Source organism: Larimichthys crocea, chromosome X (genome assembly GCF_000972845.2).
Source record: "Larimichthys crocea isolate SSNF chromosome X, L_crocea_2.0, whole genome shotgun sequence".
NCBI classification, from domain to species: domain Eukaryota; kingdom Metazoa; phylum Chordata; class Actinopteri; family Sciaenidae; genus Larimichthys; species Larimichthys crocea.
The window spans coordinates 13,964,783-13,984,659 of record NC_040020.1 but is presented as its reverse complement, the minus strand read 5'-3'; the positions used below and the strand labels follow the sequence as shown (position 1 = coordinate 13,984,659).

General features: G+C 39.3%; 1 protein-coding gene across 1 annotated transcript; it reads left to right on the top strand.

Moving 5' to 3' along the window:
* Positions 1 to 327: 327 nt before the first annotated feature.
* Positions 328 to 19,077, top strand: col6a1 (collagen, type VI, alpha 1). Its single transcript, XM_027283285.1, has 31 exons — positions 328 to 468; positions 567 to 587; positions 1,134 to 1,154; positions 1,257 to 1,301; positions 1,409 to 1,462; positions 1,568 to 1,612; positions 2,266 to 2,292; positions 2,406 to 2,432; positions 2,554 to 2,598; positions 2,713 to 2,766; positions 3,338 to 3,400; positions 3,487 to 3,549; positions 3,645 to 3,698; positions 3,786 to 3,821; positions 3,915 to 3,977; positions 4,235 to 4,297; positions 6,258 to 6,320; positions 6,803 to 6,865; positions 7,021 to 7,071; positions 7,165 to 7,200; positions 7,384 to 7,446; positions 12,206 to 12,271; positions 13,767 to 13,802; positions 14,172 to 14,208; positions 14,446 to 14,454; positions 14,693 to 14,826; positions 15,201 to 15,307; positions 16,036 to 16,222; positions 16,390 to 16,561; positions 16,715 to 16,750; positions 16,927 to 19,077. Exons 1-31 carry the CDS (start codon positions 463 to 465, stop codon positions 17,529 to 17,531), a joined length of 2,352 nt encoding a protein of 783 aa, XP_027139086.1. The 5' UTR covers positions 328 to 462; the 3' UTR covers positions 17,532 to 19,077.
* The last annotated feature ends 800 nt before the right edge of the window (positions 19,078 to 19,877 follow it).

Here is a 19,877-nt window from a genome sequence, read left to right as displayed (position 1 = left end):
CTAGGGCAGGTTGCCTGTTTCATGACAGATGCAGTGGGCGTAAACAAAATCCGCGATGTAAGTTTTACTATTTTCATACATGTTTTAAGGCCGTAAAACCCCTAAACACACACTTTTATACACCTTATTACACGCATTTTGTACAGTACTCCCTTAATTAATCAGGACGCAGAACACACGTGCGGTTCTCACTCAGCCAATCAGGACGCAGAACGCATGGTTCTGCGCATGGTCATGGCCCGCGATGGAATTGTCAGAAAAAAAATTGGCCCGGGTCCAAACTTATTTGCCGACCCCTGCTGTAGGTGATATTTTCAGACATGTTGATGTTGTTTTTATTTTCTGTCTCACCAGGACACCAGGCTGTCACTCATTGCCACAGACCACACCTACAGACAGAACTTCACTGCTGTAGATGACACCAGAGCCACCAAGATCGGAACCATTAGAACCATCATCAATATGATTGTACGCATCCTCTTATCCTCTCTTCTCTTTGTCTCTCTCTCTAATATTTGAAATTTAAAATAACATCATCTTTCTTTCTTTCTTATTTTTCATTTCAGAAAAACGAGACAAGGGATACGGTATGTGACTTTAAATTAATTTGTTTAAAGGAAATCTTTTTGTTTGTGTTTGTTTAATGAATTTATATTTAAATTAGTAGTTACATAATAATTATGCATAATGACTGTATTGCAGAACTAAAATCTATTCTATATTTTAAACTTTAAAAGTTTTTTTTTTTGGCCTTTATTTTTGCGCCTGCTAGAGTTGTTTTTGATGTTTTTGAGTTGATTTAATGCAATAAATCTTTGAGTGTGTTTAGTGTTGATTTTATAGATTTTAGGTAATTACTTTCCTCTGATTCTGTCTCAGTTTGTTGATTAAGTCTTGTTATGGCTGGTCTCCACTGCCATGTAAACAAGGAGGGGTCAGACAGGACAGCTACAGGAAGCTGAAATGAGATCACAGTGATATTCATGATCTTGCCTACTTTGGCGTGTCCAACAAAACCAACTAAAACTATATCTTAAAAACTGACCATCAAACACGGTGATGTTAAATTCAATTGACTCCAATCAACATTATTGTGTATAATTGATCATAATCTTTCTTTTCTTTTTTTACAGTGTTGCTCCTTCGAATGCACTGTAAGTGAGCCATTCATTGTCTTATCACCAACATAGCTTCTTGTTTATATTTGTTTTCTGAACAATTATTTTACTGTTTGTGTTTTATTGTTTTGTTTACAGGCTCCAGGAGGGCCAAAGGGATTGATAGGAGACCCTGGATCCAAGGTGGGATGATATAAAATGAAAACATACAAATACAGAAACTTAATGCAACCTAATACACAAACGTACAGAACTCTGCATTATCAACATCATTCTTTTGTTCTCTGCAGGGAGAGTCAGGTAGACCAGGAATGCCAGGAGAGAAAGGAGATCCTGGTCCCAAGGTAGGTGTCTTGCCCTGTTGACCTCCTTCACATCTCTTTGGATTTGTCATGCAGGCTTGATGGAAGCTTTGTTCAGATGATCTAATATTTCTATGTCTGTTACAGGGCAGCATTGGAGATCCTGGTCCAGTTGGTTACAGTGGAATGAAGGTAGAGTGCCTTTAAGTGTTAAATAAACATACGAGATATTATTTGTACTGAAACATAGACTAAAAGTGACAGGAGGGACTTTTTACATGTGAATAAGTGGATGCTAAAGATATTTAGCAGCAGCAGCAGCAGCAGCAGCACTGATGGATAGAAAAAGCTGTAAGTGATGGATGATACATCACCATCGAACAACAATGTGTCACATTGGAATTGAATGATGTTTATATACACATATGTGTATCTTATAAACACATGTATATAGTCATTTTCTTGTATTTTTATAGCCATAAAATAAAGGTAAGTTTTTCCATGGATTATTGTCCTTTGTTGGTGTGTTTGTCTTCGGCTATTTTCACCTGATGGCTTTCTTGTTAGCAGCCTTTAAATTGATATAAGTTTCTCTTAGATTTTCCCCAGGTAAAAGGTAACATAAGAGCAGTTAACATATACTGTATATTGTTGTTATCTCTTTAAACATGAAAAAACACCTTTTTAGCTTTACATAAATGTTGACTACTATGTGAGTATGAAAGTATTTATAATTTTTTAGGTTGATTACCTGTTGATGATTTCTGACTCTAGGTCAGACTTCTCAGTGATCACTTCATTGCGTGTAATGAAGATAATTCTGATGTGTGTATTTCTGTTTCCAGGGAGACCGTGGTGGCAGAGGAGAAAAGGTACTGTCAGAATGCACAAATACAAAAAGCATACACAATTCTGTGTATGTTCTGGGATTACTGTGTTGTTTAACTCATGAACACGGCTGACTAATGTTGTGTGTTCTCCGTAGGGTGAAAGAGGACACAAAGGCTTCAAGGTGAGCTCTTCCTAACACCTGTCTTCAGAATGGCTGCTCTAAAATCTAACACATAAATCATTGTACCACTTTCCTGTTTTACTTACTCTTTTATCTTTTAATCTTCCTCTCTCTTTCTCAGGGAGACAAAGGTCAAAGGGGAAGGGATGGAATTGATGGACGCAAGGTGAGTTACAAACCTCAACATGAAAATAGAGGTCTGGCTATCTGGCTGTCTGTATTTTGCTGATTTGATCAAGTTGTTTGAAGATGTGTTGTCTCTCTGGTTTTTCCTCCTTAGGGTGAGGCTGGTTTCGCTGGTCTTCCCGGCTGTAAAGGATCTCCCGGATCAGATGTAAGTTGTATATGTCAGTCTCAGAATAATCCCTCAGGGACTCCACTGACGCTGAGGTCACACATTGTAGACAGTTTGATTCACAACCAGATAGACACCAATTACAAGTTTTTAAAACACTGACATCAGGTTTGAGGTGTGTAGGACACACACACACACACACACACACACACACACACACACACACATTTTTACATGTTTTTGTCTTACACTCTTTCTTGGACAGACACACATACTGAGACAGGGCACTTTTGTATCTACCTGAGGCTCAAGCCACATTGTTTACAGATTAGCCATTAGCCACAGCATGTTTAGGAACGTTGCTGTCAGTGCGGCCCTGATCAACATCACTCCCTGCATCTGGAGCCCCGCGGAAGGCAGACTGAGGCCGTTGGTTCTTAATCACTGATTTGTTTACATTCTCTGCTGTCAGATTGTTTAAATGAGGCCGTATAGTCATACTGTAAACACACACACATGCCTATATGTACAAGCCTCTGAGAATTGAGTTCTGTGGCTTCAGCTGCTTATGATCATGTACTGACACTTTTTCTGTGTTTTCTGCTTCCAGGGCCTACAGGGAGATCCTGGACCAAAGGGAGACCCTGGTCCTTATGGAATAAAAGGAGAAAAAGTACGATATGAAAAATGATTGTGCTGTTAGAAGATTTCAAATAGCCTTTCAGTGGTGTGTTATAAGAGACTTTCTTCTCATTTTAGGGAGATCCTGGAAAAGACGGCCTGTCTGGAAGACCTGGAAACTATGGTGCATCGGGACCTAAGGTAAATCAGTGCAGAGAAAGCAAGAATAATGACAAAATAGAAAAAAAGAAAAAGCAGGAAATATGATAAATGTGTAACTATCTGTGTTGTGACAGGGCGAGCCGGGCTCTCGTGGAGGCGATGGGGACAAAGGAGAGCGCGGTGACGATGTAAGTGATGAAGCTCCTGACAACGCCACAAACTTTGTGATCTTTAATGACTTATCTAATATCCTGCTATGTGTCTGTGTGTTTCAGGGCCCTACAGGACCAGATGGACCTCGCGGCGAGAGAGTAAATAGGATTAATATTGACCTTGTGACAGCCAGAGTGTTTGCGTGTGACAGCTGCCAAAATATGTTTTAATGTCTTTAAAATTCCTCGTAGGGAACTATTGGAGAGAAAGGGGTTCAAGGTTCCCCCGGAAACAGAGGTCCAAGAGGAGATCCCGTAAGTAATGATAAGGATGATGAGGAGGGATGAAGGGCTGATCTGTGGTCACTCTGATTTCAGGGCCTTCTCCTAAGAAATTCTCTGGAAATGCTGTTTGGCTCAGTGAGTCGACTGCAACCATACTGACTTTAATCGTCCTCCCACTGTTATTATTCTCATGTACTACTGATCGAAAAAAAATTGGCCCTCTCTGCTTAATTGTCTATTGTTACTGTCTTTCAGTCACTTTATTCATTTGTTCTTTTCCTTGCCAGGGGGACCCTGGACCCCGTGGAGAACCGGGGAGGGAGGGCACACCTGGTCCCAACGGAGACCCTGTAAGGCACACTCAAATATAATCACACACACATTTACACGAGCGCATGCTTTCCAGTATGTGTGCATGCGTGTGCATCCATTTTTTATGTTGCGGGAGGGAGGTTACTTGTGCAGAAGCTTAAACAGAGGCGAACCTGGCTGGAGCCCCAGAGAGCTGCCCACTCCTACATGCTCCATCTCTCCTCTCTCATTCTCAGCTTTTACTCCTCCTGGGAACATCAACACTCACTCTTTCCCCTCTGACTCAGTTCTTCTCTCCATCTGCTCCTGCCAAAGCCTCAGTATGGCTCTCTTAATAAGGCACCAGGCAGTGTAATAATAATAATACGTTATAAGCGTTAGTTGTGGTAACCACCGTGATGTCAGAACATTCAATGGCTCTTTTGTGCTGCTTTCTTTCCTCATCAGAACTGAATGAATAGTAACTGAACTAAATAGTACAGAAACATGGAATAACTGACATCGGGCCTACCTCATATACTCAGGAAAAACTGTATCCTCAAATTCAGTAATGTGCTCGACATCATTTACACTCATTAAACACTGTCAAGCTATAGTACAGTATGCACAGTGTACAGTACTCAATGTAACATATACATATTTTTTGTCAACATTAACTTGAAATTAAAAGAAGCTCTTTGACATTTTGTAAAGTTTTCCTATATTCTGTCTTATCTATAGAGAAGAGAACAATTTATTTCAACTTTGTGCATCTAGTGGTGCATAGAGAGCCCTGCTGTGATTTATGAAAACAGGGAAAAATCAACACATTCTAAGTTTTTTTTTTTTTTTTTCCATTTCAACAATGTGCAAAATCTGTGACTTCACTTTGACCAGGGGTGCTGCATGCAGCAGCTGGACGCAGCTGTTGTTTCTCAGGAAATTCAAAAGCTGACTCCTTTTTTAAACAACAACGTCTTGTTTTCCGTATCACTAAGTCATGAGTCAGATTCAGAAGACACAATGTGTAAATCAGACAGCTTTGGAGCTTTGGAAAGTGTATTTATTTGACTTTTGTCAGAGCTAACACATATGTGTCCGATCTTTGAGCCAAGTTAGGTTCAACATATCTCAGCTATGAATTGAAAGGGATTACAGTAATATTGATGTGTTAATGTATTCAAAACAGTGTGAAACTTAAACTTCAAAACAGGGAGGGAGGCTAAAGATTTCTGGACTGTGCTCAGGACAATTTAACTCACTGAGTCGAGCATATATTGACATCCTATGATCTTATTCTGATAATGGCCGTTTTGACACTTAAGATGAAAAACATCATCTGGATTATACAGAATTTCACAAAGAAATCAAATCATCTATCAACTATTGCTTCAATTTACTGTAGCAAAGATGCCACAGTGTAACCAGATTTTATGTAAAAAGTACTTTAAAACTTCTTTTTTTTTTAAGCAAAAACTAATGGCCAAAAATATGAAAAAAAAACAAACTTTAAAGAGTCCTTTAATAGAGTCTGAAAATCCTGTTTTTGCTAACCTCTAGTGGTCTAACTTCTCACCTCACTGCGATGATGGAGAAATGTACTCCAGGACACCATGACATCACGGTTGGGTGTGGTTTCAGGTCTGTTGGACCTTTGGTGAGAGCCAACAGAAACTGGAAGGGGAGTAAAATTTAAAAAAATTGTATTAACACTACACTCGCCATACAGCTCTAATAGTCTGCCATCGCCAAAGATTCATGGGAGTTCTAGAGTCAAGTAGGAACATAATCAATGAAGAAATGAAGAAAAAGTCCTGCCTCAGCTGGCCTTTTACCAGTTGTTGCTTTTTTTCTTTTTCAGCTGAGGCAGGACTTTGTCTGTGTTGTAAAACCAAACTGATTGTTTTAGCCTTTTGCCAGTTGTTCTTTTTTTCTTCTTCAACTGAGTGTGCTTTTGTGGCTGTTTTTGTTGGACACGTGTTTTAATGGTTTCTCATTAACGGTGCTGTTGTTTTCCAGGGTGTGAAAGGCAGAGAAGGGCCTCCTGGCTACAGAGGAGATGAAGGACCATCTGGACCAGAAGTGAGTCCAATAGGACACACATATGTACAGGGATAATTGATATACGCACACATATACCTATTTATTCAATGAGCTTCTCTTTTATTAGTCATAGGGTCCAACTTGAAAACACAATTGAAATTTTTGTTCAACAGTTCCCAGTCCAACTTCACTGCTCCGACTGTAACATCATTGATTTAACTCTAGAATCCATACAGATGTGCAGTTTACTCCATAAATTGCAATAAAAAGAGCTATGTCATGTATATTAGAACCATTACTTTAAGAAGTGGATATTCGTAATGGAAGAAGGGAAACAGCTAGCAATAATCTGTAACAGATTGCAGTGAGGATTATGTAAGCAGTGAAAATGTGGGCCCTCAGACACACACACAGACACAGACATAGAAAAACACACAATGTTTTGACAAGATCCACATGTTCTCAACCAATATATGCCATTTACATTTCATATGTTTCTAATCATTCCTTTTATCTCGCAGGGACCCAAAGGAATCAGAGGAATCAAAGGCGCTCCTGGAGACAGAGGCCTGATTGGCGACAGGGTGAGTGTGGGAGACAGAGAGGGGTGGGGGCAGACAGATGTGTGCCATTTATCATATTGCTTGCCATGAGGTTTGTGTGTGTGTGTGTGTGTGTGTGTGTGTGTGTGTGTGTGTATGCGGATGGATCTGTAAGTGTTTCTCTTTTTTACTTTTAGGGAGAAGATGGTGCCCCAGGAAATGGTACCGCAGGTTGTCCTGGCTTCCAGGTCTGTATCAAGAGTATATGATGTACATTCATGTGCACATGACAATTGGCTCTGTTTAAATTTGTTTATTCTGAATATTTCTATCTTTTTTAGGGTTATCCTGGGACCCGTGGAGATCCTGGTGAGCCTGTAAGTGTTCTTCCAACCTTAACTGACAACTGATTATTATTTAATGCAAAATGGATTATTTGCTGTGTAAAGAAGCTTTAAACTGAACAGTATCCATGTTTGAAGTTAGCTGCCTACAGTGTAAAATCAATTGTCACACCCCTGTGCTGTCTTAACCTCTAACATTTGCTGTGTGACCTCCAGGGTGGCAAGGGAACCCCTGGACCCAAAGGAGATGACGGAGATCCCGGAGATCCAGGCCCCGATGTGAGTCTGTCTCTTACTTGTCTCTTTTTTGGAACTGCTTCTCGTTCTTGATCTCATTTTATCTTTTCACAATCCCTTCTTGGCAGAGAGCGCTTACAGGATGTGAGTCACATGTCTTGATTTATGAGCACATTTACATATTTCTCTTTTATTGCTTTCTTATAATGCATAATAATATACAATGATACATTTTGTCTTTTAGTTTCTGTCTGTCATTTTGTTTTCCTGCATTAACTCCTTACATACTTTACTACTCTTATTTTTCTCAGTCCATCCATCTCGCTCTCACACTCTCCTTCTGTTGTGCAGCTGAAAATGCTTTCTTAAGTCGGTCTGAACACATTTTATGTGTGTGTCTTTGGGGAAGAGGGTTTTGAGCTGATGCAGCTGTGTATATGTAGTTGTCAAGGATACAAGGAAATGAGCAGAAACATTCAAGGGGCTGCATTACTCTTTCAGTGTGTGCGTGTCTGTCTGTGTGGCAGCGCTACATGTGTGTCACCCGTGACCATATAGCGTTTTAACACTTTAACCCCTGGTTCAACTTGGTCATGTTTACATTGAAATTATTGCATTTCCAAGGTCTGTGTTCCATGGCATAAACATTTCTGCACATGTTTGTACTTTTCTCTCATCCGTACATCAGTGTACTGTAACGTCTATTCTTCAAGAGGAATCACACTTTGTAAGCTCTGGATTTACAGTGTCAGATCAGTTTACAACTCATCAGGACTGTGTGTTACTGAAGCACAGGGAGGGATTAGATTAAAAAAAAAGTAGTGACAGCAACATGCAGGAACCATCTCATAACCTCTGTAACTGATTCTACAGCTGTAATAAAGGACCATAATCCTCACCTTGATTATATAGTAACAAATCACCAACTGAAAACATGCATGATGTCATGAGTTAGCTTAGAGGAAGAAGTTTTGGAATCTTTACAAAAGTGTGAACATGCTACTTTTTATAGACTGGTCCTAGCTCTTAGTGAAATGTAAATCAACGCCTGCCTGAATCGGTCTAAAAACTAGTGTGTAAACTTTAGAAATTGTCGTCAGGAGTATAAAATTATATGGGCTAAAACAAAGTCACACATTCTTCCAATGAGCTCCACTTTTAAATTGTCTTGATATGGACTTTTGATGAAATCTATTTAACTTTGTTGGCAGTACCATAGTTAAAAGGAATAAATAACCCATTTAGGCCACTTTGCTTTCTTATCGAGAGTTTCTTGTGAAGATTAACCAGTCTCATTTTTTATATATATATGCATTTACAGCCAACAGCTGTTAGTTTAGCTTAGCTTAAAAACTGGAAACACAGGGAACCAACCACCTGATCTGATCCCTGCCTAGCTCCATGTTCACTTATTAATACATTATAACTTGTGGTTTTACAGGAGTTTATCGGCCCAACTTTGTTTTGGGCCAGGAGCACTACTTCCTAAAATCCGACACACAACCATAAAAACACTTCAACACATAACCCCAGTAAAAAAAAACAAAAAAACTGCAACTTGTCATTTTCGGACTTTGGTTTTTGCTGTTTTCTGTCTTTGTGCTAATCTCTTCAAATCAGCAGCTGGCTGCAGCTACATATTCCACAGACAAATATGAGTGGTATTAATCTTTTCGTATAACTCTTGGAAAGGAAATTAATGCGAATCCCAAAATGTCAAACTATTGCCCTAAAATAATATCACTAATCTTCCTCAGCTACTGCTCCATTATTCCATAGATCCATCAATCTATGACTAAGTCCTTTATAAAAAATACATAATAAGATGCCATATTTTTGTCTCTCTCAGTGGAAAAAATTAGTCCATTACAATCCTTATTCCCAGAGGCATTCAGCCATTTTTTTTCTCTTTTTAACAGGCCGTTATATCTGTTTCTCTGAACAGTCTCTTGTTTGTTCCCACATGTTTTATACACGGCTACTCACTGTTTTGGACAGTACAGTGGAAAAAACACTTACCAGTTTGACTTGAAATCATGAGACATCGAACCAGCTAACAACATTTTCAATTTAATCAAATTTAATGCCACTGGTCTTGTTATAATTTTTGAGCAACTGGATTTCTAATTTAAATTGTTGAAATGTTTTCACACTGCACAGACATGTACTTTGTTGCCTGAACTTTCTTTGGCCAGAGGGGACAGGAGGTTATACATGGGAGGGGGGTGTCAGAGGAGATAACGGTGGAGACAGACCTTTTGACTTCAACCTTTATAACTTTTTGTCAAACACACTTTGGAATGATAACATACACATAATCAACAAGGTATGACATTTGCAAATGCAGTCACATCTGGTTGTGTGTCATCAAATATGACATCATAAAGTGAAGGTCAGGATGTGTGTGTAATTATGTGATATGGCCCATGTTCTATATATCAGAGCGTTTGAAGTTGAAAATGCCGTAATTGGAAACGTGTGTGTATGTGAACGCGCATGTGTGTGTTCTTATTCAAGGCTGACAAGCAACTATGCATGTGTGTGTTAAAAGCCAGGTGGTTGGCATTACCGACTCTCTCTCTCTCTCTCGTTCTCTTTCATATCTGTCCACTGTAGGTAGATCAGCAGTGTAGATCAGCTGGTTTAAGTAGGCTTCAGATCAAAGAGCAAAAATGTTTTATTGTGATTTGTGACTTTACGGTGCTAGCCTGCCCTCTTGCCCTCACTGCATCTCATTTCATTCTACCATGCTGAGCTGCAAATAAGTATTTATGTAACTATAAATCAATTGTTTTGGAGCAGAGAGAAGATAAACTATGTATTGTATGGATCACATTTCTGTTACAGTATATTTTTCAATGAAGAGAATACAAGATAAGTCTGTTTAAATACTTTAATGTTGTACATGAGTAAATGCTACTTTAAAATAGCCTCTTGAATCTGCACATGTGTTTGCAAGCTGTTTTGAAAGCCATTTCTTGAGCATGACGCTCCGCTCTCAAATGGCAATTTTACATTAATTTCTAATTCTCTGCAGCTGTTTGCACTCTTCCTCAAACCAAAATGCCTACATTTGGAACAGTGTTTGTGGGAACATGGAACTTATAGATGAGATAATTGATTTACAGTGTTAAAATCATTATTCTCCACAGTCCTACAGTCTGGAGCATAATCTCATATATATCAGCAATGGGTCAGAGTGGAGCAGCTGCAGAGGCTTTGGTGGCTGTCTCAAGGCCAGATCTGGCTTCAACTAAGTCTTTGGAAGTGTTTTGACATCTTGATTCCATTTCTGAAGAAGTCAGATAGGCTTATATGAAATATAATAAACTATTGACTATTTAACATTATTAGTTATTGTATCTCGTCATTTAGGGGAAATTCATGATGCTAAAGTAAAGAGAAGGAACAAGCAAAGAAATTAAATAAGAAATGGAATAAAAAACAAAAGAAGACAAAAGAAAGTAATGGAGGAAATTAAAAAGGAGACGTTAAAAGAAGAAAGAAAGATGATAGTGACAAAATGATCATTTCACATGTTTAATGCTAAAATCTGCAAAGTCACTATAGTGACTATTTGCTACTCTTAAAAAGCTAAAAAGCCTCTGAGAGACTGCTTTTGTGAAATTAAGTAAATAGATAGGAGATAGATAGTAAATAAACTGAGATTTGAAACAATAAAAACACTTAAACTCATTGACACATTTTTAAAGTGTTAGTATCTCAAGGCTCCATATTGCGACCACTTCTTTTCTCATGCTATACGCCCCTATATGGGAACATTCTCCATGAATTTCATGTAAAGTTCTGTTTTATGCTGATGACATCTGAATTTACATTGCAGTCACACCAAGTGGTCCAGATTATTTTTAAAGTTGAGTGGTTGCGCAGTATTTAGTTTTTTGGGTCTCACCTCTGATTCTTTTCACACATCAAAAAACAGTTGAATGACACCATCTGGGTACAGATGTATATTTTAAATTGTGAACCTATCATCCAGACTAAACTACAGTGATGTTTTATTTTCAGGTCATCCAAATTGCAGCATTATAAAAGTCAAAACTAGCCTAAAATACAGTGCCAAGAATTCTTATCACAAACATAATGTTTGAACTAATATTCAGCTTTTACAGTGGCTTCCTGTGCCTTCTGGGTCAGACAAAAAAATACTGTTCATGCAAACTCTTTGCTTTACTTGGTATAACACATCTGTTCAAATCACAGATTTTGTTCACCAAAAGATAAATAAGCAAGCAGTAGGTAGCAACGTTAATTATAAACTTTTTTTTCTTTATGTTTACTGTTATAGACATAAATTGTATGAATCTAGAACAATTATTTGAAAAATTATTAATTCAATCCAGTATTAAATACAAAGTCATTTTGAATACAATGGATTAAACAAACTTATCAAGTTGTATTACAGGCTGATAATGGCTACCACTTTATGTAATGGTGGTAAAAAGATTTTAGTTGTAGAGTAGACTCCTAGATGTTGTGCAGATACACTCTCTTGCATATGATTAGAAGATTAGAAGAGAAGCAGCACATGTACACAGCTGGAACGTTCCCGTGTAGTCTTTTGAAAGCTTCCAAATTTGTAAAACACACCTACAGGAGTCCAAACTTTCATTTTGTCATTGAAATGATTGCATGCTAAGGCCAGACAATGATCGATGTTTGTATCAAAACACATGTAACTACAAAACATTGTAGTTGTATGTATACCTACATGCATATGCTGATTTTTGTCTCTTTCTAAATCTCTATCCTTTTTCTTTCTTTTTGTTTTTTTACACAGAACGACATCCCAGGAACTCCAGGACGTAAAGGAGCCAAAGGTCACAGAGGACCCGACGGCAATCCAGTAAGACTACCATGGAGTAACAACCTGAGCTGATAGTGTGCGCGCGTGTGTCTGCATGTGCATGCAAGATGAGACATTAGAAGAGCTGCTGCTCCCAGATTCAAACATAGTTTGTTTCATTTTATTGTTTTTCTTTAAAAACCTAGTTTAGCTTAAAAATTACATCTTTTAAAAGCCACTGATTTTAGTCTTAAAAAGTCAGTGAGATTATTATATCAAATTTAATAATACCCTCTGACACAGTTCATTTAAAGGATATGTCTGGTGATATTGAATATGTTTGTTATTGTGAAAGAAATCAGTGTTGGGGGTTAGTCTGCCTCTGCATCATTACCAACATTCCCAGCCTGTCTGTGGCATTCACTCCCATACAAAGACTTGTGGATCATTGTTTTTTAATAGTGGGATAAAAATTGTGGTTTAAGTCGAAGAGGAGTAAGCTGTAACAGGCTGTGGCTCCACAGGCACTCGTACTAATTAGTAGGATCAGTTCATTATTGGTTTGGCTCTTTTCATTTGATTTGGTGAGACTAAATATAGAAATGTAAAATATCACCATCATCTTGTTAGTCCAGCTAACAAGAACAAAGTGAACACCCAGCGCTGTTAATTTCTCTGCCTGTGAGCAGAAGTTACTACTGATCAGAGAGACATCCAGTAACTGAGCTAAATGTAGCAACATGCAACATCAAACCACATGTTAAGACATCAGACAACAGTATGTAGGAAAGACAGAGTGATTACCTTTCACTAACTGGCAAGTGAAAGTTTGTGGTACTGGATCATGTGAAAAGATGCAGAGAACACAGATCAGATCTAAATATAACACTGAAAATGTTTTCCTCCAAGGCCTCAAACTCTGCCCTTTCACACTTTCTCTGCTGTCTTTCTCTCGTCATCCTCCTCCTTCTTCTCTTCCTTCTTTTTCTCCTCCCTTTCCTCATCTGTTTTCTGTCTCTCCTCTGGCTTGTTCCCCTGCTGCATATTTCTGTATGAACCCTTTGCGTCATGTGTTCACGAGACAGTTTCTCCCGTCTACAATTAACGTCTCTTTCTCTCTCTCTTGTGTGTGCAAACTACTCTGGCCTCTTTGTCACAAAAAAGAATGCTCTTAAACTGACTTTAATGCCTGTTAAAACAAAACAGATGGTTTTCCCTGCAGCTGAGCACAAGAAAACAAAATGCTGTTGCAGTGAACTTTTGAAGGATTCACATGTCGCAGAAAGATAGCAGCACACACAAATGTGTGGGTGTGGATGTGGGTTCAGTGAGGTATTCTGGTTTGCAGTCAAATGAGTTTTCCAAAGTATCACTACTTTTTTTTTTATTCCAGTTAAAAAGAAAACAGTCATCCAGTCTAGCTCTGTCAACATCAGACCAGATCATTTTTTGTCTGGCCATTTTTTTTTTCTTAAAACAGATAAACACATCTATCAGGATGAATTATTCAGCCCTCTAATCTTCTCTTCTTACTCACTCTTCCTTTCTTTTTCAGGGACCTCCTGGGCCTCCTGGACCAGCAGGAACTGATGTAAGTATAAAAAAAATGTAATCAGTTTATTTAATCTGAATCCTCGCCCTCTTTTTTGCCAGAGGAGAGACTGGCTAAGTACCACAGAATATTCCCCCTTGAGGCTGAGCTAGTTTTGACTGAATCTGATACTGCATATTCAGTCCAAAGCCACACATCCAATTTCCTGAACCCAGAAGCCCGTAGCCTTTTACCAACAAATCCCGAAGTAAAACATTACCATTGTCATGATTTCTTTTTTTTTTATTTATTTTAAAGCAGTTTCAAACTGTCTAGGACCTGGTTGATGTGTGTTTCCTTTGAAAGTTATGTGACGTGATTTAACAGTGCATTGCCGTACTGTAACATGTACTCCACCTCTCTCTTCAGGAATGTGAAATTCTGGATATCATCATGAAGCTCTGTTGTAAGTTAAACACTCAACTTGTTGCACACTGAAATACACACTCATAGAAATGAAGCCACATGCACTCCCCATTAAACACATTGCCCTTTTCAACTCTGTGCCTGATTAGCCAAACATGCAATTGAAGCCTAAAGAATGTGAGGGTTAGGCAGTTTATGTTGTTTTACCTTTTTTATGCACAGTTAATTAACTCTGATTTGTGTTTTTTTTTTCAACCCTCTCCTAACCACTTCACAGCTTGTTGTGGTAAGTTTGTACATTCACTACAGCACTTTTACTTTTTTATTGTATTTTAATTTAATTGTATTTATTTATCTATGTACCTGTTATGTATTGGGTTTTTTTATGGCTTTTTTGTAAAGCACTTTGGGTACTGTCTGGCTATTGTAAAGGGCTATATAAACAAACTTGATTTGATCTTAATTATTTCTCATGCTATATGGCTATTGTGATCCTGTGTGATTTTGTTTATGTGTGTTTCCAGAGTGTAAGTGTGGATCTCTGGACCTGGCGTTCATTGTGGACAGCTCAGAGAGTATTGGTGAATCAAACTTTGCTCTTGCCAAAGACTTTATCATCACAGTCATTGACAGACTGATCAAAGACCAGCAAGTCAAGGTAATTTCCTTTTCTGAAAATATCTTTGTTTTGGATCTTGGCTGCACTGATTTTCATACGCCTAGCCCTTGTAAGATAACCCACATTTGACCTCTGTGGATTTTGTTGTTTGTTCAAAATAGTACCAAAAAAGTTGTGAAAACAATTTCAGAGCTGCCCTGAGATCAGGCCTAAAAACAGAAAGTGTGAATGAAAGAATTGTGTGGTTTTGGAACTCGCTTTTATATCTCTCCAATGACTCTCCTCTTCCAGTTTGGATATAATTAGTCAGATGGGTGGGAACGCAGAAATGTTGACTGAAGAAAACACATGCTTGTAGACATAACACACACAGACCAAAACACACAGTAACCATGCAATGCTTTTCTTTCCAGTTTGCAGGTAATGAGTCCAGAGTGAGTGTAGTGCAGTACAGTGGAGCAAGGGCCCAAGAAGCTGTCCAATTGGGATCCAACGCTTTTAGCCTCACCGACTTCAAACAGTGAGTTCACATGCATGCAACCAGAGCCCTGACGCCTCTCTGACTGTATGTTGAAGCACTAATTCTGCATTGACTCAGCATCACCACTGTAGAGGTTTGATTTCATTGGTTCAGTATTTGATTACATCCTCTCCAAGTCTCAACTTTATATCTGTCAGACTGTATTAAGAGGGAAGTTTGCAGTGTTTTAGTAATGAAATAAGCTTATAACCCTCTTGTTTGCTGTCTTAGCAAAAGACAGTAAGCAATGGGATACAGATCAAAATTTCTTTCCAACATCTCCAGTGCTGTTTTAGTTATACATTTTTGTATTTATATGAATGTAAATAGAACATTACACTGCTTTAAAATGTTCACACTTAGAATATTCACTTTCTCTTGAAGAGTGACATGAGAAGATCGGAAATTATATGCAGTCATATGTCAATGCAAAGTGCAGGAGCCTAGCTTAGCTTAGCTTAGCATAATTACCGGAAGCAGGGCAAAACACCTCTAAAAAGCACAGTTAATATGTTGTATCTCATGTGTTCAATCATTTGCCCTGCTTCCAGTCATTATGCTAAGCTAGGCTAAAATGCAATCCAGACCTCTACTCTAATGGACAATGAAATTAACATCAGTCCTTTCATTTCATTCAATGCAGGAAATATGTGTTTTTGCATATGAGCGTGACTAGTGTGTTTTCTTTTTAATGTCATTAATCTGCTTTTTTTTCTGTGTGCACACAGGAAAGTGAGAGACTTGAGATGGCTGGCTGAGGCCACATACACAGGCGAGGCCCTTGATTTCGCTCTAAAAAACACAATCAGTCTGATGCGGCAAGACAACCGAGTTGTTCTTGTCCTCACCGACGGACGTTCTGATACTGATAGGGACACGATTCCCCTCAACATCCTCTGTGGTCAAAATGTCCGGGTGAGTACAATACACCTACATAGACACAGACTTGTAGACCCTTTAACTGAAATACTGACAGGATCTCTGGAAATATTCTTGACCCTGTGAAAACCATGGTGTGATGCTATAAAAGAAAATTTGCCCCTCACACCTGGTAACCTAAAAATCTCTTTCCTCATCTCCAGGTGGGTGGTTTAGGAGTGAAGGACTACGCAGGTCGTCAGCCCAACCAGGAGCGGCTTGATGAAATGAGTTGTAAGAACGATCCCAAACCAGGCTTTTCCTTTGTTCTGGACAACTTTGCCGAGCTGCTGGATGACACTTTCCTGCAAAACCTCACAACCAAAATCTGTCAAGGTAAACATAGACATAGGTGCATGTGCACACACACACACACACACACACACACACACACACACACACACACATACATGCATCTCATTGGTCATTTCTATCAGTTGAATATTTTGTACCAACTTCTAATAAACTGATTGTTGTTCTCTTGTCCAGATAAGAAGTGCCCGTCGGCACGACAAAGATGTCCCAGTAAGTCTGTTTTTCTTTTTACGTGGATAGTTTGACATTAGGTTAAGCTGCTGTTTGCTCTTTTTAATGTTTATCTTTGGTATTTATATCTTTAGTGACATTTCCCTCCCTTTTTCACATTCTGTCTGTAATAGTATTGGAAACATCCACTGATGTATTGTGTGCGTGTGTTGCAGTTTCTTTCGATGAAAGTGCCGATATTTTGGTGATGATGGACAGCTCGGCGAGTGTGGGCCAGAAGAACTTCGAGACAAGCAAGACCTTTGTCCGACGTTTGGCTGAGCGTTTCCTGACCGCAGAGAAAAAGAGGGTCGCCACTGTCAAAGTGGCCGTTGGCCAATACAGCCGGAGCAGCCGCATGGAGCAGCAGCTAACTACCAATTTGACCCTGCTGTCTCGTCGCATTGAAGAGGCAGCCTTCCAAAATGACGGCACTAATTTATTAGAGGCCATGGAGTTTGCTATTAAGAATTTACGTGGCCGTGGAGACGCATCGGGAGGTGTAAAGAAGCTGGTGCTGTTCTCTGACGGCAGGTCTCAGGATATCACTGATGCTGGGCTGGAGAAGCGCGTACGTGAAGTGGCGGAAGCCGGGGTGGAGCTCTTTGTCATCGCCATTGGCACCCAGGTCAATGAGGCCAACTTGCGCACTCTTGTGAGCAAAGGGCGTCGGGAAGACATCATCTCTGCCCAGCGCCACCTGTTCCGCATCGGAGACTACCCCTCTCTGCTCAGAGGGGTCTTCTACCAAACCGTTTCCCGTAGGGTGTCCAAGTCCTGAGTGAAGGGCCCAAACAACAGGACCAACACGCTTTAGATTTTTAGTCCCATTATGAATATTCAGTCATTCACTCATTTACCATACACTGTGTTTGAATAAAAGAAAAGAAATGTCACAAAACGACAAATGATTGTGTGGCAAACAAATGGAAATGTCTTCATGTAACTTTGAGGGTCTTTTTTGCCCTGGGGTTGGCCTCCAAGTCAAGACCATCTAAGGCTGTGTACCATTTCCACCTCCACGCTAGGATTATTAGACTATAATCCAAGTGATGGTCCAAACCTAAACCATTTTACAGTTTTACAGTTGGTTTTGACAGTACACAACTGGGAGGAATTGCTGCCTGGCAGGCAAAGTTCAGGGTAAAAAAGTCAAAAGGAGTCGGTTCGGTCCTGGAGAGCCAGTACTGGCCACAATTAAAGTAAATTTCTATCTTAGGCTACTTTCTACTCAGGTATTCTGCATCCCTGCACCACCTTCAGCTAGTCTAGACCTGTGCTCCAACTTACTTCAACTAATCAGCAACAAGGCTACACTCTACTGTCTCTCCAGGACCGGAGCTCCTGCCTTTGAAGGATTTATGTTTCGGGTTTAATGTGGACTAATTTTTGTAGACCTTACCACTCTTTCAAGTGGTGTCGGATTTGTGATGTCACAATTTTACAATGAAAACAAATAGAAGTGAATCAACCACAGCTGTGAATTCAAAACACGCAGATCTTTTGTTGAGTGCTTGCTGTACCTAAATGATTGTTAACCTGGAAGGTTGGCTCATGATTGGCTGGTCATTTTTATTTTAGGTTTTGCCCCTTTAAAGTGTCTTGAAAAGGTCAGTTAAATAAGCAGTCTTGATAAAAAGTCACACCCGACATCTCTTGAAAGCTTTAGATCACCAAACCTACAGGGAAAGCAGGATATGACATCAGACAGACTCAAACAAACCCGCCACTTCACCTGGTACTAATGAGGACATGACAGCTGGACTCAACATGCGTGACTCTATCTGAGTGTGTGTGTATCTGTGTTTGTGTGTATATGTGAGTACCAATTACATGTATATGTGTGGAGGTCATTTTTTATGTGTAGCTTTGAGCGATTGTTCCATAAACAGTTGTGCTGGGGTCACTGGCTCAGATGACAGAAACCTGTTCTTTATTTTCTGTGCCATAGAAATACCACACACACACACACACACCACACCCACACACAGACACACACACTTTTGTACTTCATCAGTGAGGTAGGAAAACATCTGTCACAGTTGAAGGCTGGAAAAAAAAAAACCTAATGGGACTCAGTCGCCCCTCACACCCACACACAAACAGAAAAGACACACACACCTTTCAGATCCCCTCAGCTGTAAGTTTCCTACCTTCAGTTTTATTGTCATCAGTTGCACAGTGTCACTGTACTGTTGTCATATCCGTGGTGCTATTAGTCCCAGTGTATCAGCCTCTACCCATTGTTGTTAAAGATTTCTTTACCTGAGGATACGAAGCCTCAGTAGCGTTGTAAGAGCTCCTTCAATAAAGGTTGCCACACCAAAGTGTCTCAGCTCATTTTTGTCCATACACACACACAGACTTACAATGTGTAGCTCTCAAATCCAGTATACAAAGACTTATTATCAAATGTTCATGCATAAATACACCTCTAAAGCTCATACTCTAAACATTGTGATTTTAGCCTAATAGCGATATGGCACTAACGAACTTTGGTGACTAACTTTTCATCATCCAGTCAAACTTGTAATTTTTTTTGGTACTTTATTTTCTCTTTAGTGCTAATTAGCTCATTTAGAATGCTTACATGCCAAACTAAGATAGTAAACATAACTGCTGCTAAACATCTGCATTCTAGCTGACGTCTAGCATGTTGGCAACCTGATGTGAGTCATCAGGGTCACGGGGAGCTGGAGCATGTCCCAGCTGGCTTTGGGCGAGAGGCAGAATACACCTTGGACAAGTTGCCAGCTCATCACCAGACACATACAGACAAACAACCACTCACACCAGTGACCAAACTAGAGTCACCAATTAACCTATTAAGTGCATGTCTTTGGCCCACGCCTTTATATGTACAAACAATGCTCTTAAAACCCAAATAATATTGCCATATCTCAGATGTCTTAATAGGAAAATGCTACATTCAGAATAAACCACAGTCAAATGGAAGTCCAAATGGAATATGCTATTTACATAACCTGTGTCAAATTCTGAATATTATATATCAATATATATCATTCGGAATAATGGTGGAAAATGAATGTACATCTAAACATAATCTGCTTTTCAGTTTTAAAGTTGCAAAAATTCACTAGATAGAATTTGAGACTCACCCAGTTTG